Source organism: Talpa europaea (assembly GCF_964194135.1).
Source record: "Talpa europaea genome assembly, chromosome: 13".
NCBI lineage: Eukaryota > Metazoa > Chordata > Mammalia > Eulipotyphla > Talpidae > Talpa > Talpa europaea.
Window position 1 is genome coordinate 3243804 of NC_140080.1, and position 22190 is coordinate 3265993.

Here is a 22190-nt window from a genome sequence, read left to right on the forward strand (position 1 = left end):
TCTTTTTTTTTAAAGATTTATTTATTTTTGCATACAAGAACTGGGGTACAGGCCAGAGGTGGGGAACAGAACAGGCAGACTGAAATACACTGCTAAGAGGAGTAGTGAGCGAGTCAGGAGAGGTCTGCTGTGCCATGTGGGTAGCTCCCTGGCTGGCCGGGGATCAAACTCGTGCTGCAGTGGCTGCAGATGGCTTCATAGTGCTGTGCTTAACCCCTTGTGCCACCAGGGAAGCCCTCTTCCTATATCCTTTTGTCATGAATTCTGGCACTAACTTCAAGACAGTGAGCCAAGACAGAAATCGGGAAGTCACTGTAGACTCTTCATTCTCTCTTATTCCTGATGTCCATCTAGCCTATTGTCAAGTTCCACCATAATGTCTCCTGAATGAGTTCCCTGACTCATGGCCTTCTCTCAGGTTCTCTCTTGTTCATGATGTAGGGAAGCTGGTGTCTTTCACTCTACTCTGTTTTTCTCTGCTCACTCTTCATCTAAAGTCATCCTTTTTAATCCATCTTGAAATGCCTTTTGAGTTGAAAATAAACTCTGATCATACAACTTTTATTATTAAAAACACCCCCATGGCTTATAGACATTGATAAAATGAAATTCCAATGCCTTTCTAGTTACTACTCATCTTTCTTTTCATCAATATGAAAAACTGAAGATATTTGCTGCTACCTAAAGTCTGTAAAATGCACTCTAATGAATTGGAAGAGTTGTGTGAATATAAAGAAAACACAAAATAGAAGTAAAACAAACCAATATTAGGAAATCAGGCTACATAATTTAGTAATAATAAATATACTAATGAAGGAAAATAGACAAATACTAGAGTTGATATTTTGGGGGAAATCAACAAAACAAAAAACTCTATATATGAACTTGATGTCTAGATGACTAGAAATAGTTAACGCATTTTTAAAATTATATAAATAATCATTTATACTGGGATGGTGAAAATCATCACATTCACTGAATCTCACATCTAACAACTGTGTCCCTGTTGCAGCCTTTCTGCAGAACTGTGCCAGAATCCTTTCTCTTTAAATACCCTGGAATGTCATGGATACATGAAATGACATTCCTGAACTTTGAGGCTGCAGAAAGAAGATCTCTGTGTAAGATCCCAGATGGTTACTCTAAGCTGGAATCACACTATCTGTGCCCATCACTTTTCATGAAGAAAATGTTTTATAGACTTAGTGGTAGAAAAATATTGCCACAGGAGCTGTACCAAATGAATAACAAATTAAATCAGGTTGCAAAGGAATAAAATTCGCCCCAGCATAACTCTGGCAGCCAATACATATGCTCATCCTGTGTCAAAGCGCAGCCCTGGTGCCTGTGGGGTGTGGGCGCATCCCTGGAGGGTGCAACCGTGGGCTGGGGCCAGTCCTTAGCAGGACACTCTACCCTGTAGCATGCAACTGCTGTTTTCACCAAAGATGGCCACAAATCAGATTTACTTTCTCCTTTTGTGTTTCCATCAAGAATGACATCCTGGCATGCAGACCTCTCCTGCCGCCCGCTGCTCCCCTCAGCAGCGTCCTTCGGTCCTTCTGCCTGCTCTGCTCCCTGCTCTGGCTCTGGTGAATTCTCTCACCCTCCCGCTTCTGACTGTATCCAGTGCTAGTATAAATAAATAAGTAAGTAAGTAAGTAAGTAAATAAATAAATAAATCTTAAAAAAAAAAGTGACATTCCTAGAATCCCCCTTCTAATTGCAACCTCCCACCCAAGCCTTGCCTCTTCTTCTCCAAACTACCACTCCTCCCCCATTGTGCTCAATACAATACACTCTAGAAATCATGCAGTGTCAGTCATTCTGGACTCTTGTCTGACTGTGGGCTTTTTTCTGCCCTGTTTCACTCACTGCGTCTACATGGCACCTCTCCACTCAGAAGAGATGGTGTGCACTGCAATCTGTGCCTTCAGAAAGTGGCATTTATTAATCTTTCATTTTATGATGAAAGACCAGGAATTTCTATAACACAGAAACCATGAGTACAACTATGAAATTGATTTACCAGGGCAACTTCACAAAAAGGATAAAAGTAAATGCTATAAAAGATAGTGATGGGATATATAATGTGGAGATATTTCCAGCCTCAGACTGCTGCAGCAAAAACAATTAAATTTTTTAAAATGAATGAGAAAACGGGTCATGAGAAAAAGCAACAATAAACACGCATCACTAATTTAAAATTCTTCATGACCTGGAAATGAAGAATTTTCCTTGAGTTCATTTGTTACATTTCTTTACTTATAGTTTTATTTTGCAATGGATTTTTGCTTCAGCATACTCTTCCAAACAAGTCAATACGTGTTCCATCCCTTCCAAATACATTATTTTCATGTGCCAAAATAGTTTTCTGCTGTGTTGAATTAAATTACACCCAAAATTTGGAACTGATATGCTGTGGGAGAGGAAGTTTATATAAAATGATAATGATCTTTTTATGCCGCCCTTGAAGGGGTCTGTTTTAAGTAACAACCGACACTGGAAAATAAACTGCGTGGTGGTAATGGGGACAGAAAGGGACACTGGTGATCTTTTCTCTTCATCTGAATCATAGATCTGTTCACGGTGACCTTTGCTCATGCACTTCAGTCAGCAAGGCATGTGGGACGATGCAGCCCACTCTGCTGTGACCCGGGGGCTGGGGAAGCCCCACTCTGCACCCCCAAAGGAGCTCCACTAGCCCGTGCCCACAAGGTGCAGGTGCTCAATCAGTGCCTGATAAGTGAGTGAAACAGTCAAATTCTTTTTAAAAGGATATGAAAAGTAAAACTAAATACGTTTTTAAAAAAATTATCTTTCTCTTGGGTTTTTCTTAATCTCTCCCGACATTTCTTTCACTCCTTCCCATAGCTTCTTTTGAAGCAAAGTTGCTTACATCTTTAAGTTTCAGGATGGAGAAGAGTGACACTCTCAGCTCCTGCTGCAGCCACAGTGCCTGCAGCCATGCTGATGCTCGCGCACTCCTGCACCCTACATGCCATGCTGATACTCGCGCACACCTGCAACTACACTTGGTTGCTGCAGATGTTCTGAGTCAATCTTTTACTGATTTCAATGGAAAAAAAAAATCTTGACATTTAGGAGGGAACAAAGTTTTTTTTTCTTAAAAGATTTAGTTTTTATTTATACAACAGCTGCGGAACAGGCCAGAGGCGCAGAGGGTGAGATGATTCACCAGAGACAGAGTGGGGAGCAGGACAGGCAGACGGACTGAAAGCACTGTGGAGGGGAGCAGCGGGCGCAACAGGAGAGGTCTGCCGTGCCCTGTGGGAATCTCCCTGGCCAGCCGGGAATCGAACCCGCACTGCAGAGGCTGTGGACAGCTTCACAGCACTGTTCTGCTGTGCTCAACCCACTGTGCCACCGAGGAGGCCTGGAACAAAGATTTTTTTTGGGTAAACTTCCTGCTGATTTATTTTGCCTTGAAAACGTCAGTGCTGCAAGTCATTCTATTGATTAAGATCTGCTTCCACCTTTATAAGTGTTTTGAAAGCTGATTAGAGATCATGTGAGATCCGGACTGAAAGAGTCATCTGGGAATTTTGTCAGGGGAAGAAAGAAGAAAAAGTGTAGTGAGGCCGAGAATAAGGTGGGTGTTCAAGGGTAAGAGCCGAACATTCTGGTAATAGGATAATTTAGTCACATGAATACAAAGTATTGTACAACGATGATCTTCTCTATGTTCAGTCTACATGTAATTGAGACAGTAATGTGATATTCTTGTAGTCACTCCTTTTTTTAGGATGTAGGATGCTTATCACAAAGAATTTAAGAATTTGTGGAGGAATTCTAATGCAGCTCTTGCATATGAATAGCAAGCTGCGTAATCTGATATCCTCATGATTATGGTAAAGATATTAAAATATAATAAGACTATTATAAATTACAAACAGAGGTAAATTATATGTAGAGAAAATATTCAGCTACATTATACTGATCTTTCATTGAAATTGTACCTACTATGACTATTCCATAATTCCAGACTGCTTACAGAGAGGTCATTAAACAATTACAACAGAAGCAGTAGAGACAATAGATGCAAAGCTAAGCATCTACTCAATTAATTTGCTGCTTTAAATAATTTCATCAGACACTGTTTAGTTTACTTTCAGATTTAGATTCTCTTCTCAACATAATTTGTTGAGAAGGTCACATAGGGCCTCCCCTGGTGGCGCAGCGGTTGAGCGCTGGGCTGCAAAGCTGCCTGCAGCCTCTGCGGAGCCGGTTCAATCCCCGGCCACCGGCGAGGGTCCCACAGGGTGCGTAGACCTCTCCTGCCTTGCCCTCTGCTCCCCTCAGCAGTGTATTTCGTCCGTCTGCCAGTTCTGATCCCCGCTCTGGCTCTGGTGAATTCTCTCACCCTCCCGCACTTCTGACTGTACTCAGAGCTTGTATAAATAAAAAAATCTTAAAAAAAAAAAAAAAGGTCACGTAACTGTGCTTTTCTTTCTCCTTTATCATAAAAACAATTAAATTTATTGAAGAGCAGGTATGTAGTGATTGCATAAGTGTATCTAAACATAGGCACTAGGAAATAGGAGAAAATTACAAAATAAAACTTGAAAAACTACATAGAGTAAGGCATTTGTTAATATATATGCTTCAATGACTAAGACAAACATAGCATTTATATACCTGGAAAAACAGCAATTTTCAAGTTAACTGGCTTTATAAAATAGACTTCTGAGTTTCCTTAATTCTAGTAAAGGGATAAAAATACTTGTGTCAGAGATGGGTTTAGAGGCAATAAAATGTAGCTGAGTACCCGGAAACTAAAATGTACTGTGGTATTAATTCAAAATTGTTTAAACTATAAAAAGCTGTGTTGTTATTGAGGGCCTCCCCAGTGGCGCAGCGGTTGAGCGCTGGGTTGCGAAGCTGTCCGCAGCCTCTGCAGTGCCGGTTTGATCCCCGGCTGCTCCCCGGCCACTGGAGGAGGGTCCCACATGGCGCGCAGACCTCTCCTGCCGCACGCTGCTCCCCTCAGCAGTGTACTTCGGTCCTTCTGCCTGCTCTGCTCCCCGCTCTGGCTCTGGTGAATTCTCTCACCCTCCCGCGCTTCTGACTGTACCCAGTGCTTATATAAATCAATCAATCAATCAATCAATCTTGTATAAATAAATAAATAATCTTTAAAAAAAAAAAAAAGCAGTGTTGTTATTGAGACGAAGCTTTGTAACCTGGCATTTATATTTGACTTTCAAATGTATAAAAATGTATTTTAAAGATTTTATCTACATTAAACTCATTTAATCCATATTTAACGCATACTCTGTAAATTGAGGATAATTCAATAAACAGTTGCTTACTTCATGAAAATAGTGTATATAAGCAGTTAACATGATATAAATAAAAATCTGAATTATTTCATAAAATCCTGGGCTAGTACATGTGTTCACAATCAAGAACATGAAAACTCTTGCGTATTCATGGCATGCATGCAACTAAGTTATCCCAGTGTCAGTAGATAAACATGGTGATCAAAGTTTAATAAAGAAATTCATTGTTGACCACACTCTGTTTCCAAAACACATTCACTTTAAAAAAAATCCATTTTTTTCTATTCATCAGTTACATACCTTTATTTTTTTCCTTAAAAAAATTAGTTGTGGTCAGAATTTTCAAGCAGAGTCTTAGCTATTTAAGGAAAAGTAGATGAAAAAGATATTGGCACTAGATGAAATAACTCTTTTGGCAATTCTTTAGTAGTTTCGGGATGAAAATAGTATTAAAACCAAGAAGTAAAGGTCAAAGTGAAATCTTAAACTGAAATTACTGAGGTAAAAGCTGCCAGAAAGATTCCTTCTTTGGGAAGCCATCCTCCCTCTGCTTTCCTACCGTTGCTATTTGCAGTGACAGTAGGACGGCTAGTGTAGCAGCTGGGTGCAACAGGATACCAGACATCTGACTAAGGACTGATACCCAACAAAAAGACGACAACAATAATAAAAAAGTCAGTAGAAAAAATAAACAGACATTTCTCCAAAGAGGACATACAGACTGCAAACAAGCACATGAAAAAATGTTCACCATCACTGATCATCAGAAAAATGCAAATCAAGACCACAAGAAGATACCATCTCACACCTGTGCGAACGGCCTACAGTGAAAAGACCAGAAACAAGAAGAGCCGGCGAGGGCTGGGAGAAGAGGGAGGCCTCCTACACTGCTGGTGGGAATTGAGACTGGTCCAGCCCTTGTGGAAAGCAGTATAGAGGTTTCTCAATATATATATAATTAGGTAGCTGTTTTCCTCTACCTGTATGTCTAGAGGCAGAGACTGTAATTATTAAAATAGTTTGTGTTCACCTACTATCATATTTACAAGTGTTTTTAGTACATACAACTTGATCATGATGGGAAAATGTGGATGCCTTCATATATTTGGAAAGAAGAATCACAGAAGGTGCCAAGGAGTGAGAATTGCGAAGTCTTGCAAACATACCTAATTACAAAAAATATCTAGCTGCAAAATCTACTTTTAACATACATGAAATAAAATTGCAAAAAGTTCTATCACTAAAATATTACTTTTTACAACTTAGAGTCTAGTTTATTAATTTATTAAAATATAAAAAACTATAAACATACTAGTTGAAATTCAACTTCATGGAAATAATGTGTTATATTAATATTGGGAAATCTGAAATATGTGAATTATAGCTGCAAGTTTAGTAAACCATTCATAGAAAGCCCTAAGTTTAGAAATAATGACAGTATTGAAAAACCTGAATAGCATAGTTTTCAAAATTCTATTTCATTCATCAATTTACAATCAAAAAAATTGCACATTCTTATTCTGTTAATAACTCTCAGACTTTATTTTTTTAATTTTCCCTGTTTCTAGAATCCTCTTAGTATATAACAAGTTGTTACACAGACTGATATGAAAGTACAGAGAAAGAGGCAACTTGCTCCCTTGAGTAATACATCAAAACAATCTTCCTTACTAAAATCAAATAGATATCTTTCTGAAATACTTGCATTAATACAATTAGATATTAGTAAACAGCTATGTTAAAAAGACATATAATAAGCAATATGTTATGGTATAGTTCTTTAGGAGTCTGTAAATGAAATCTGCAAATACATACCAGATCTGTCTTTGGAAGATCTGGACACTCAGTAGAGAAATAAGGAGTGGAACTTCTGCCTCCGCTGCTGTCAGAAGGTGGTTTTGGAGGCTGGGCATGCTGTCTGTAAGTAGCACTTTTAGGAGTCCAACAAAACAGGTTGATTGATTCTCGCACACAGCGTTCTATGTCAATTTCTAGACAGAATATTAATAAAAGTCAAACATAAATTGAATTGCCCTTAAAATCCTTCGTGTTACACCTATCTTTAGTTAAATGAAGAAGGTTTAAATTACGCTTCAGAAAGGGAAAGATTAAAATTACAATCACTTGATTAAAATCATAAAATAAGAAACATTTTTATAGTTTTCTTTCTTTTCTCAAATTTGAAATTTAAGCACCTTTGATAGAGTGATATACATAGGAAGGTTATTACAACTCCCAATTATTTTTGTGTGTTTTATTGGACTATAGATCTGTAGGAGCTCAACATTCCCTGTGGTGCGTGAGCAGCTCCTGCCTGGGGAATATGGAGACCGCAGAGAGACAGCAGAAATATAAACTGTTGCCTTGGATGAAGGAGTTGAGCACAGAATAGCTTTTCTCTTGCAATACTCCTAAGATCAGTAAATGGCAGATACTTTCATTTCCTCTGTAAAAATCTCAGTGTGTCAGCTCAGAGATACAAAGGAGAATAATATAAAATATGCTATAAATAAAAAAGGGATAAAATTCCCCTTTCTTTATTAAATGAGGCACTGTATCTAAGGAAAAGGAAACAGCCACTGAAGTCAAGTCAATGGGTTTAGATCTGTCTGCTTTTAAAAGGTAGAAAACCCTTGGAGAAGGGAAGGGGAATGGATAGTTAATGAGCATCTATTATGTGACAGGCATTGTGTACTTTCAATTAGCCCCATTAATTTTTACAATGATTCTTGCAGACAGGTTTCAAAATCATTCTTGTTTTGTTGAAGATGAAATTAAGACATAAGGGAGCTACGTGACTTAATATGTTACGTGTGCTCTTAGGAGCAGTGTCTGAAATTTCTAAAGGGTTATAAGGGGTCTTTCATTACATAATTCATTTAGATTTGGGATATGGCCAGCAGGTCTGGAAAGACCGGTTACTCAAATAAGCATTCCTTTATCTGCTTTTAGTGATGCTTGTCAGTTTTACAGCTGGTTATTTCCATGGCTATACAGAGGTCAGATTTCATCACTCCCTATTCCATTCCTAATATAAAATCTATGAAACAGAGTTAAGTTTTGAGATGTAGGTCTATTTATCTAAGCAATGGTCAATGTAGTGGAATATGTTTTTTAAAAAGCTCTATGCCATTATAAACTTGGTATTTCATACATAGAGGAACACAAACCAGCAGAAGAATCAAGTCTAAGCTCGTCTATTCTGCTTCAGAAGGAAGAGATATTTTCGATTTGTTTTAGAAAATATCAAATTAATAGCGTTAAGATAAACATTTTCAGTTAAAGAGGGAAAACCCTGCCTTCCTAAAAAAGTTTATCCACTTAACACTGTTTAATTTCCAAAGGAAAAGGATTTTGAGCCATAGGTTTTGCAGCTGGAGTGTTCAAATTGGTCTGACACACTGTCATCCAGGAGAAGCTTGAAGTCAAGTCAATGATCCAGATCAGAGGTGGTAGTCGAGTCCTTTAATCACTGTATCTGCTTCCAAAACAACCCACTAATACCATAAAAGGCTGACAATGATCTTGAGAATTTTCTGGCGTCCACCCCATTCCACCCTGATGATTGGTACTGGCAGATTTCCCATTCTCCATTCACTTGACCCGTGTCACCTCTCCATCTCAAAATCCCTCCTAAGCACTTCATCATAACCAAAATATTATACTAAAGTATTTCACAAACTATATGTTAAAATATGCAATAATTCTTAAAAAGTAATCTCTCATCCTAGGGCCTGGCTGTCTTCTAGCTTGCATGAAAATTTTGATATATAAAGTTTTGGAAATAAAGCATGTGCCCTGGATTATGGTCTACCAGGTTGGACTCCAGGCTCTCTGTGGTACTTTGTGACTCTAAGAGAATAAATATCTCTAAATCTCAGTTTCTTTATTCACATCCATTATTATCATAGCTCTCAGATATATTTAACTATTTTCAAAATGATAAAACACATCTAATGTTCCCTTTGGGCGACAAAAGGTTGAGGGGCCATCTCTCCTGAAGTTCCCAGTTGTTTCTGTGAGGTAGGTGAGGAGTAAGTAGGGGGACAACAGGACACAAATAAGTGGTTTGTGTATCCAAACCATAACCACAAGACATAGCTTGCTTAAATGATTGAAGACAAGACGCTGAGATAATGTTTTATATTTAAGACAGGTTCAAATTTTTAAAAAGTCAAGTTCTTATTCACTGTTCACTGAGAAAGGGCTGACACATGTGGAAAGTAAAGAAATGGCCAGCATTTCACCTTAGGGTTTGGTCTGACAGCAGGATTTGTCCCAAGTCTAACTGAAATTGAGCTTCCTAGGACGTCAGAACTGAATTGCTGAAGCTACTAGGTTGAACCATTTGAAACTAAGACATTCAATTGCTTCACCCACAAAAATCTGCTTTTCTAAACAAATAGCACCTTCGTTTGTATAGTAAAAAAAACAAAAACAAAAACAATCAGGATTTGGTCCAAATGCCAGTTACTCACATAAAATCATGAGCAATTCAAAACTCACTTTGTCTCAGTTATTTTAAGAACAAAATGTAGGTAATAAAGCATTCTTCACAGTAACAGATAAGAGAGAAATACCATATAAGTATCATAATAGATGCTGACAAAAGGTGACAAAGTTCAATATCTATTCTTCACAGAAACTTAGTAAACTAGGAAAAGAGGGAAACTCCCTTATTCTGGTAGGGTAGTGTGGAGTCACATGTTAATTGCTCAATTACATGGTATCATTTTTACACTAATAAAAACTTTAGAACATTTGAATAAAGTCATTAATGTCCAAAACCATAAAGGAGATCTGAAACCTGTTAACCTACTCTCCTCAACAACTATTTTTTTTGACACAGAGAACTTATTTACAAAAAGAGTATGACAAATATTGATTTGTATTGATTCTATTGATTCTAGGTATTCTATTGATTGTAGATATTGGTATTGATACTATTGATTCTAGGTATTCTTATTTTTAATTTATGCTATATATATCTTTTTTTTAAGATTTATTTATTTATTTATATAAGCACTGGGTACAGTCAGAAGCACGGGAGGGTGAGAGAATTCACCAGAGCTTGAGTGGGGAACAGAACAGGCAGAGTGATGAAATACACTGCTGAGGGGAGCAGCGGGCGTGGCAGGAGAGGTCTGCACACCATGTGGGACCCTCGCCGGCTGCTGGGGATCGAACCGGCACTGCAGAGTGTGTGGGCAGCTTCGCAGGCCAGCATTCAACCGCTGTGCCACCAGGGGAGGCCCCGATTCTAGGTATTCTAATTACTGTTCTATCATTATAAAAAACAGCCCAAAAATAATACAAAGGAACACTCACTGCTGAAACAGTGAGAAAAGTATAAAGTTGCTTACCTTACTGTAGGGTAAGGTAAAAGGTATCAGGTTTTTCTGCCCTCCTGCCATCAGGATAGATGACGGAACCCTGCGGTCCTGAATGCATGCCTGATGGCGGGCACCTGGAATAGGGTGTGGGCATAGGTAGATGGGATTCGACTGGGCTTTTGAGGGCGGTGTCACAGGGACGCCAGCAAAAGCCGAGAGAGAAGCAAGAGAAGCAGAAGCCGAGAGAAGGCCGGAGAGCCCAGAGTGAAGACCTGCTGGGGGCTGGGAGGCCTGCCAGCCTACTGGCCCCCCAGCGCCCCTGCCTGCCGTGTACCTGGTAATCCCAATAAAAACCTGCAAGACCACTGAGGACTTTGACTCCTCCTTTACCCAGTCTGCTGGATCATAGAATACCTGAACTGTGTCCAGTCCTGACCCTACACTTACCAACAGAAAAACAGGTACATGGGTAAAATATGAATATTAGGCAGCATTCTCTGCAAGCCAAACTGTAAGGACATTACTGGGACCTCTAGCACCACTGAATGTGTTGGGTGCAGTATATTACGGTGGGTAGCACCACGCCCACTCACCAATCCCTAGTTTGTTCCCACACCCCACCTTAGAGAAAGTACAGGAATGCACCCACATACCTAATGTCCCACTGGATTCCAAATTCTATCGATTCTATAGAGTAGTTCTGAGGGGGAAGCTGAATCCCCTCCTGAAAAATTAAGGCTCATAGGCACAAGTCAGTCATGTAACTTACTGGCACCAGGAGGTAATGCTGCATATAATTAAGAGTGTCAGCTACAGTTACGGGTATCATTTGGTCACCTTTAAATAATTATGCAAGAATGCTCTGGGCCAGTGGAAAGAAATTATAAACCAGTAATAATATTAATTATTAATTATACACATACATATATACACAAACACTCGTGTATATATACACCCATTCCTAGTAAGAAGTCAACATATATTTGTTGACTGACTAAATGAATAAATTAAAAAAAAATAATCTGGGTTATGAGGCCTAAGGGGAAAGGCTGATCCATTGTCACTGGGTGCCTACTTTAGTCAACTCTGCCTTTCAAATCCATGATACTTGCATGCAGCTACTGGCACTTTTCCTAAGCATCTATCATCTCTGTTGCTTAATGCCTACAATGAAGTGAGAAATAAATAGGAAATGCAATGAGCGTGACGGACATATGGATATTTAAGCTGTTTTCTATTCTTAACATAATTGTCTTTATAATCTGGCAGCTGAGTAGGTAGCTACTATGAGGCAAAGCAGCTGGTGTTGATAATGGATCAGAGCAGTGCTTGGATGATTTAGCACCAGCTCAGTAGCTGATGGCATTTTCTCTTTTTTTTTTTTTTTTTACACTGAGTAGTGAATCTGAAACAAAACAGAAGTCTGATTTTTTTTGGCAACTAGAACCTTCAAGTTCAATAAGCATTCTTCATATGACTGATAATAATTTGTACTGAAGGATTTAACTAGTTTAAATTTTCAAGGTAGTTAAATGTAGTTTCTTGTAATTAAGGGAAATTCTAGTTATTTTTTCAATATTACATAACATTAAACATCCAGCCTATAAGCACACTGGCATAGTATTCTTCTTTTTCTCTAATCTACTCCCAGTTTGTCTTTTGTTCTATTTGCTTTACCTCACACACTCCCTGCACACAGAGAGGCCAAGTGGTAAGAAGTTATTTTCTGTTCCACTGAAGATCACCACTTAAGATAAGCAGTCCCTGAGGACACTTTCATTTGTGGGTAGAGACAGGGTTAGATAGAAGAGGGACTAGAGTGGGCCCTTAGAGTTACATTGTTATTAAACACAAACACACTGGCCAGTATTGCTAAAATGTTAGCAAATTAAGAGCGTTACATTTTGGACTTTCCTTCCTTCCTTACATTCTCCATCAGCGCATCTGCCAGGAAGTTTTAAACACAGTTTCTGACTTAAAGGTTTTCCAGGTTGATTACATTTAATATGCTTTGAAGGTGCAAAGTTCTCTGCCTATTTTTTTTTTAAATTTCTTTTTCTTTTTCTTTTTTTAAAGATTTATTTATTTATTTATAACTGGGTACAGTCAGAAGCACGAAAGGGTGAGAGAATTCCCCAGAGCGGGGAGCAGAACAGACAGAGTGAGGAAGTACACTGCTGAGGGGAGCAGCTGGCAGCAGGAGAGGTCTGCACGCCACGTGGTACCCTCGCCGGTGGCCGCGATCGAAATGGCGCTGCAGAGGCTGCGGGCAGCTTTGCGGCCCAGTGCTCAACCGCTGCACTACCAGGGAGGCCCTGCCTATTTTTTTTTTAAAGATTTATTTATTTATTTATACAAGCACTGGGTACAGTCAGAAACGCGGGAGGGTGAGAGGATTCACCAGAGCCAGAGTGGGGAGCAGAGCAGGCAGAAGGACCGAAGCACACTGCTGAGGGGAGCAGCAGGAGAGGTCTGTGCGCCAGGTGGGACCCTCGCCTGGTGGCTGGGGATCGAACCGGCACTGCAGAGGCTGCGGGCAGCTTCGCAACCCAGCGCTCAACCGCCCTGCCACCGGGGAGGCCCTCTTTGCCTATTTTAAATGTTTTGAAATCTGAGTTACATACAAACACTCAGTAGTAAAATAAACATCAACAAATCATCACTGGTGTCTTGATAGAAAATATGTTTAACAGCAACTGATCTAATTAAACTGTAAGACTAGGGCCTCCCTGGCAGTACAAGGGGCTAATCACAGCACTATGATGCTATCTCCAACCTCTGCAGCATGAGTTCGATCCCCAGCCTTCCAGGGAGCTATCCACATGGCACAGCAGACCTCTCTGTCTTAAACCACTGCTCCCCTCAGCAGTGTATTTCAGTGGATCTGCCTGTTCTTTTCCCTACTCTGTCTCTGGTAAATCCACTCAGCCTGTACCCCAGTTCTTGTATGCATAAATAAATAAATCCTTAAAAAAACAATAAGACTAATTTTAGACTTATCAAAAAAATTTTTCAAAAAGCAGAAACCCTTGTCAATCCCACAAGAAGCTCTCCTATAGAGAAGAGCCATCCCATTAGCTTCTTGAAGCTTGGGACCAGGTTTAAGCTGCACTAGCACTAGCTACTGTTTTTTTCAAGTGAATTAAAATCGTGATCAACCCAACTTTATTTTTCATTACAGTTCCCACACAAAGGAAATTTTCCCTTTCAGCTTACAAACAAGTTATATATTGCAATATTAGTGGTATACGTTAAAAGCGACAATTCCATCAGTGTTAGGAGAATTCTTCCTGCATTCTAGAATCAACTCATAATTTGACTCTTTTCCAGTTATTCTGCTTGCTTTGTGTTTTTCATGAACATTTATTTTCAGCTTGTAAGTCATGTATTCTAACATGTTTTCAAAGTTTTCCATTTTCCAAATATAATATGTAGTATTTGAAAATAAATTTTTAGTTTTTATTTCAGTGATTATATAATCATATCAACAAAAGTAATTACTCTTATATATTCTTTTTTTTTAAGATTTATTTATTTATTTTTTTATAGAGGCATGTTTTATTTATTTATTTGTTTGTTTGTTTTGTTTATACATGCACTGGGTACAGTCAGAAGCACAGGAGGGTGAGAGAATTCACCAGAGCCAGAGCAGGGAGCAGAGCAGGCAGAAGGACCGAAGTACACTGCTGAGGGGAGCAGCGGGTGGCAGGAGAGGTCTGCGCGCTATGTGGGACCCTCCTCCAGTGGTAGGGGAGCAGCCGGGGATCGAACCGGCGCCGCAGAGGCCGCGGGCAGTTTCACAACCCAACGCTCAACCGCTGCGCCAACGGGGAGGCCCTCTTATATATTCTTAACCAGTTTTAAACTCATAAGAATTTAATATTCCATCTAAAAATTAATGTCATTATGTAATTTTTTACAGGTATGGTGGTGAGAGGGGATCAGTGCTAAAACTGCCACATTTAATTTCCATTATGATTGTCCTTTTGTGACTGGCCAAAGTTGCATTTAGAGATAAACATGCATTAATATTATGTGCATAAGCAGAAAAGGTGAATATTAATGGGTTCTCAGCTTCAGGCAAAATGAGTATCAAATCTTACTACCTTGATGATATGATACCTGCAGTGAACAATCATGTTTCATTAAGTTGCTCTACTCCTCACCAAATGATCTCTCTATCCTGTCCTCTACATGCTCAACGAATGAATGATGGATGATGACTGGAGGCACTTGTCCTTTCTTTGCTGTGATAGAGTTCCTTGAAGGGAATGCAGGGACAGGGATGCTCGACAAATATCAACGTGGCCTTCATATTTTGGTACCTGATGTTATTGACAAGGATACTTTTTATTCTTTCAAAAACACTGAAAATAAAGAATATACCTAGACAAAGACATATTTTCAAAAATCCCCAATGCAGCCTACGAGATCCTGCATGAGCACTGTGTCTATCTCTCCTTGGTCTTTGCTTCCAGCCACTTTCCCTTTTGCTCGATGCACTCCACTCCAATTCCTTGAATGCTCTGGGATGTTTGAGCATTTCTCTCCTTTATCTAGAAGATTCTCCCCTCTCTCCACTTGCGACTCCACAGTTTCACTAATTTCAGATATTTCCTTAAACATAACTTACAGAGGGAAGGGCTTCTAACTCCCCAGACCTGATAGTGTCTGTTAGAAACACCTAGAATTTTCTATAGCATTCATCTCCATTAAACCATTTCTCTAATAAGGTCACAAAGTAGCAGCCTACTGGCAAGAACCTGCTAAACTTGGCTCAGCTTTTGTAGTTTTAAAAAATCTGAACCACTGCTTACAACCGGGAGATTACACATAAATATTTTGGTAACCCTGGTTCATTTGTATTTATCCCTAAGTGAAAGCAAGAAACTCATCACTGAAAACCCAAAACACATCTCACTGCTCTTCTTGCCCACTTTCTACTTTACTTTCTCATCCTCATTCATTTCTAATTCCATCTTAGTGATAGCCAGAAAAACTATGAGAAAAGGTTTTAAAGAGTTGGTCTATATTAGTACTTTGCTATTTTTCTGAGTTTTTATAACGTGATTCTTAATTGTTTCAGTATCAACATATTTGGATGCAATTTGAAGACAAAAATGGTCTCCACTGCTTATTATAGATCTGGCAGCCTGGCATATAGCTATGCTGCTCAAAAATATATATTGATTTCATGAAATATTACATGCTGTGCTAAATACTGAGAAAGACTGCATTACCAAGGTGATTTAAGTCAGAAGCGATGAATACCTTTTCCAAGCTTCTTAACACACTAATGCAGTATTTTCAGGAAGCAATAAAGTACTCCCTAATAAGTATTTTCCATGTGTGGAAAATCCTATGTAAATTACGTAGGTAATACTAAAATGAAATCTTTCCAAATTTTATTTAAAACTCTTCCTTTCAATTAAGGTTCTGTAATAAAAAATATATATCATGTTACAAAGTTTTTTTTTTAGCCAAATCTAATTTCTTCCTGAAAACATGATTTGAAATTTTTCATACGGCAAAGTTCCTTCACTATACTTAGTATTACTTCTGAAATATTATATATATGTGTGTTTACAAACACACACACACATACACACACACACATTTCTTTCCCTTAATGTTAAAATTTTAACTATTCTAATCTCGGAGAATAAATTAAGTATTCTTCCACACAGATTGCCAGATTTCTATAGGTTCTCTGTGAAAAATTTCTTTTCTGCTTCTAAATATTCTTATCTTCTTAGAAACCCCTAAGACACATTTGTAATTATCTGACAGATATAGGTATGCTGTCTAGAATTTATTTCAACCATAAATAATGACACAGACATATTGAATTTTCAATTGCACAAAAGGGATGTATCAACAAAACAAAGAAAAAAAAGCATTAGTAAATAATCAGAACAACTTAATTAAATCAAGCCAACTGAGCAGATGGATAAATTCATTGTTTAAAGTATCTGTGGACAGTACTAGGATGGAAACACTACCCAGTTGGTAATCTTTTGAATAAAATAGTCTTTCATTTTATTTTCCCCAGTGGTTTTTCTAGTTATTTCTTTCTACAAAAAGTTCCGGGAGCTTAGTGGTTAAGGTCGTGGAATGCAGAGCCAGATCAGGTTTAGATCATGGTGTCTCCAGTTACAACTGTGTGACATCAGGGAACACCAAAAAAAAAAAAAAAAAGATAACTTGATTTCCATAAAGAATCTCCCAGAGAAAACTATTATTTGTTCATATAAGAAATATTTTACTTTCAGGCCTCCCTGGTGGCACAGTGGTTGAGCACTGGGTTGTGAAGCTGCCCACAGCCTCTGCAGAGCCAGTTCGATCCCCGACCACTGGGTGAGGGTCCCATATGGCGTGCAGGAGGGTCCCTCCTGCTGCCTGCTGCTCCCCTCAGCAGTATACTTCGTCAGTCTGCCTGCTCTGCTCTCCTCTCTGACTCTGGTGAATTCTCTCACCCTCCCGCACTTATGACTGTACCCAGTGCTTGCATAAATAAATAAATAAATAAATCTTTAAAAAAAAAAAAGAAATATTTTACTTTAATTAAAGTTTGATAAATTAGGTGGAGATACCTTTAATTTGAGACAAATAGAGAGGAGAAGTTTTAAATAAATCAAAGAATTTTTGTTATTATTTTCTTAGAAAGGATGATGATTTTCAATAGAGAGATGGTAGCGCTCCAGGCATAGATCACTCACTAAAAACAGAAATTGGAGTTGGCACCAAGTTTCTTATTCCCCTTGAGAATGCTTACTAAGTACATCATCTTAGGGTACCTTTCTTTTGATCTTTGGTTTTCAGGTAAATTTACCTCTTGGATATATTTAAGTGCATTTATTATCAGCACTCACTTGTGCCTGCCTGAAAATATGGAGACCAGCCATAAACACAGCATAAGGAATACAGCCAGGGAATGCTGTGAACAAAGTACAGTTTTGTATTTGCAACACATTTTGGTTTCTGCAAAAATGTTAGTTTCATCTTTTTAGCCATCGTCAAACCATAGTCAAGCAGAGAACACAGCTGCATTACACATGTGCACACTTGCACACTGATCTAGACATGTCACTTGTGAATAGCTTAGCTACATTGCACTGTGCATTTACTTGCGGTGGATTTGTCCTCCCAGAGGACACTGCTTCCTCTCCTCAAACTGCCAGATTGTTAGCAAGCAAGTATGGATAGAAGAGAGGAAAGTTTCTAGTGATTTGCATCTCTGGATAGAGATTCTCAAACACCTTCCCAAGTGGCCTCTATTTACTGTCTATCAGCTTAAGATAAATAAGCCTATCCCAAGCAAAAAGATGCAAATGTCATTTCCCAGCTCTTTTATCCTCTTGGTGGCATTGCTGACATGAAAGTTAACTGCACTGAGCTAGTATGACCCAGTTTTGTATGTCGAATATGGTGACAGCAGAAGAAACAGGATACAAGGGAAAGAATTCAGAGAGGAGCGAAGAGGCTGAAGCAAGAGGTTCCAAAGTCTTGGATGATTATGCTTGCAAACTGTTAGACGAATGTCTCGCTATGTAATAATTAAATTTCACTGAATGACTCCATTTATTTATGTCCATACCTGGTAAATCAGAGAAGAGAAGAATGCACTCATTAAAGCCATTAGCCAAAAGCCGGTCCCGTAGCTGCTGAAGAATTGCCACTCCAATGCAGAAAGGGAAAGAGGAATTCCCAAGTAGCAAGGTATCCCAGAGGTGAAAGATTTTGTGCAAGGGAAATACATCTGCAAAATGATAAAATATTAATTATAATTAAAAAACAAAATAACATAAAGCAATAACCAACTGCTTTACTGACATATGATGATTATATTATGGTAAAAACTACTGTCTAAGGACAAATACACTAAACTGTTTTTTAAACTGTCTATTTGGATGTGTAGATTGATTGCTTCCTAAGTTACCTTAAAAGAATTGATAAGCATATTGGTCAAACAGGTGACATTTTCTATCTTCTATTCTCAACCTTGATATACAGTTGTTCTACTCACTGCATTTCTTCCTAGAACTTTTCAGTTACATTATTCTCATAAGCTACATTATTCTCAATAGATGAACTGCAATATTGTTTTGGATTTAGTATTATTTCATTATGTACCTTAAATAAATGCTATATTAAATGCCTATAAAAATCAATTAGCAATTTTGTATTTTTTGCAACTTTCTCTTTCATTTAACAATACTGTGGCCATCTTTCCAAGTCAGTGTACACAGATCTACTCTGAACATGACACTCCATTTATCAGATCATGATCATGTTCAAGCAAGATGTCCACTGTACTAACATTTGACACTGATTAAAGTATTACAATTTCATGTAATCTGATTGCTTTGTGGAGGAATTCTAGCTTAGGGAATAACAAAACTTAGTTATGAGACAATCTCTAAAAGTTAAGACTGATTTGGTTATAAACGTTGCTTTGCAAAATTTCTTGTAAATACTAGAAATACAAAAACATAAGAAATACAAAATTTCTTGTAAATAATGTTAATTTAGCAGCAGAAGGCAGAGATTTGATGAATGTCACTACATTTAAGACTGCTTCCATCATACACATTTAAAAAAAAAAAACACTCATCAGTCAGACAAGTACTGATAAATTATTTTTTACCCAACTCCATTATATTAGAATTATATAAGGGTGCATATGTAATGAAATCTGCTTTATATTAATGTAAATATATTAATATAAATATATTAATATAAATATAACCAACTGGGGAAGAGGAGCTGCTATTTTGTTTGCACAATATTAAAAGAAAAAGGAAAATGATACTTACGAGTGAACATAGTGAGAAACCAAGGGATGGCATAGAGCTAGGAGTAGAAAAAGGGGTAGACGGGGTTGGGTAAAGAGAAAAGAAAAGAGATGGTCAGAATAACTGCCAATACACTGAATAGTAAAAATATGTTCTATGTGTTGGTCTACCCCATTGATTAAAATGAAAGACAATGTAGATAGTTACATTATCACAAATATTCAAATAAATGTCTATTACAAATGCTACAGATGACCCTTTTGCTAAGGATTATTTCACAGATGTTTTCATTCCACTGAAGTATATACTCAACACCCATTCCTAATCCAAACACAATACTTGCTACTAATTTCCAGGGTGTACTTTTCAGTTCATACAATAATATCCCTGAAATTTTATTTGTCCTCATAAATGTGGAGTTATCCTTATCCTTTGAAAACCAATCAGCAGGTACTTGAAAAAATATCATAAAAAGGTGTTATGAAGCATATGCTTTCTGCTACCACTTTCTAAATTAAGAGGAATATTCATACGAGACCAAAAGTGACATGATCTAGGAATGCAATAGCTTGATTCTTTAGCTGAGTGACAAATTTATTTTCCTAAGTTTACTGTTTAGGAATGAAAACACACATACTTTCAATTAATTTCTTGAGAGTTTGAAAATTTTAAATCATTCTTAACTTCTAAAGGTAGAATAAAATCTCCTTTATCAATAGGAAGCAAAAACCAACAACAATTCATTAAAACATCTGAAAAAGCTCTAACTTTATTATTTTTTTTTTTTAGAGGCATGCCTTATTTATTTATTTATTTATTTATTATTTGTTTGTTTGGTTTATACATGCACTGGGTACAGTCAGAAGCGCGGGAGGGCGAGAGAATTCACCAGAGCCAGAGCGGGGAGCAGAACAGGCAGAAGGACCGAAGTACACTGCTGAGGGGAGCAGCGGGCGGCAGGAGAGGTCTGCACACCATGTGGGACCCTCCTCCGGTGGCCGGGGAGCAGCCGGGGATCGAACCAGCGCCGCAGAGGCTGCGTGCGGGCAGCTTCGCAACCCAGCGCTCAACCGCTGCGCCACCGGAGAGGCCCCGCTCTAACTTTATTTTACTTCATACTATTGGTGTAAAAGTATTTTGAGTAATATTGATTCTTCTTATTCATGAGCATGAATACCTTCCCTTCTCCTATGTCATCATCTAAATCCTTAACAATATCTTTCAGTTTTCATTCTATCAGCCCTTCACCATCTTGGGTAGGTTAATTCCTAGGTGTTTAGGTGCCGTTCTTGACTTCTCTCTCTCCCATGCTATAGTTACATTTATCAGCAGCAGTTCTGTTGCGTGTATCTTCAAAATACATCCAGAATATGAAAATGTCTCACTACCTCTTACTGCCAAATTCCTGACTCAAGGCACCATCCTCCCCTGCCTAGATTATTACAATAACCCATGACTAATCGATAGATTCCATTCTTGCCCTCTGTGGGTTTCTTTTTGCTGTGGCAGCCAAAGTGATCTTTATTCAGATGTTTAGATCAGAACATGTCATTCTTGTGCTCAGCAGCATCAGAGGACAGTAAGTTACAGTCCTGCCTAGGACCTGAGACTGCACGATCCGCCCCCAACCTCTGTGACCTCTCTGTGTTTGCTCTGCTCCAGTCACACTGTCCTCTGGCTGCTCCTGCAACACCCCCGCGCCCCAACCTCAGGGCTGTAGAACTTGCTGTTGCCCCATGTGGAGTGCTCTTTCCCCCAATTCCCTTTTTTGTGAGGCTGACTCATTTGAAAGTTAAATTCTTCCTTCATCTGAGCACTGACCATCCATGTCAAAACTTTATTATTTTTTTTCTTTTTCATACTTACCACTTACTACCTAACACATTGCATAGTATATTTAACATCCTTACTGTTTATGCTCCACCAGGATATAAGTTAACAAGGACAGAGATTTTGTCTATGTAGTTTTTTTTTGCTGGCACTAACCAGGGTCTTCTAAAATGCGTGGCACAAAGTAGGTTTTTGAGTATTGTTGAAAGAATGAATAAAGCATATAATAGGGGCAACAAAAAGGGAGAGTTTAAAATATCAAATAGTAATAAAATTATATATTCTCTTGAGAAGTTTTCAATAAATATGACATAATGAGAACACTAGCTAATCTCCCTTGACTAAGATATGAAAAATTCTCCATATAATATAGTGGAAAGCATTGAAAAACTTTAAAACAGGAATACTGAATTATATATCTATAATTGGACAACAATTATAAACGATTAAATTTGGACAATTATAAGCTATTAAAGTCAATGAAGCCTATTTTACTGATATTTGAAAAGTAATAATTCCACTTGAATACATTTCTTTAATATAATATATAGCAATTTCTACATGTTTGCCCGTACCCATCACCTTTTACCAATTAGATTAAGTCAGGTAAATAATTAGGTAATATATTCTGTGGGTTGAAATTCCTGTCATTTATTCTTTCTAATTCCTCCTTTTAAAAGTCTTAATGGACATTTTCATCTAAAATAATTTCTTAGGTAGTGGAACACCTTTATAATGCAGCATGATCCTTAGATAACTAAGACAGCCAGTAAGATAATTTTGAGTGGTAGGCTGAATCATGTTTTAATTTTAAAAAATAGCAATTGTATCATGAAAGATTTTAATGCAAATATTAAAGCATATAAAATTAGCCTTATTACATCAGAGATATTATTAGGTATTTCCTCATTTAAAGTTAGAAATTGAAA

The 22190-nt window shown here is 38.0% G+C and overlaps 1 protein-coding gene across 3 annotated transcripts in view; it reads right to left on the reverse strand.

Annotated features, from left to right (window-relative positions):
- The window catches only part of TBCK (TBC1 domain containing kinase), a gene marked incomplete at its 3' end in the record, with an annotated part of 123915 nt that overhangs the window by 29069 nt on the left and 72656 nt on the right, over window positions 1-22190 (reverse strand). For all 3 annotated transcript variants that reach the window (XM_084251938.1, XM_084251937.1, XM_084251936.1), the window contains 3 exons: window positions 19453-19489; window positions 18234-18395; window positions 7119-7294 (listed from right to left, as the gene is read on the reverse strand). In XM_084251938.1, the coding sequence (XP_084108064.1) occupies window positions 7119-7294; window positions 18234-18395; window positions 19453-19489 (375 nt within the window). The remainder of the gene's footprint in view (window positions 1-7118; window positions 7295-18233; window positions 18396-19452; window positions 19490-22190) is intronic.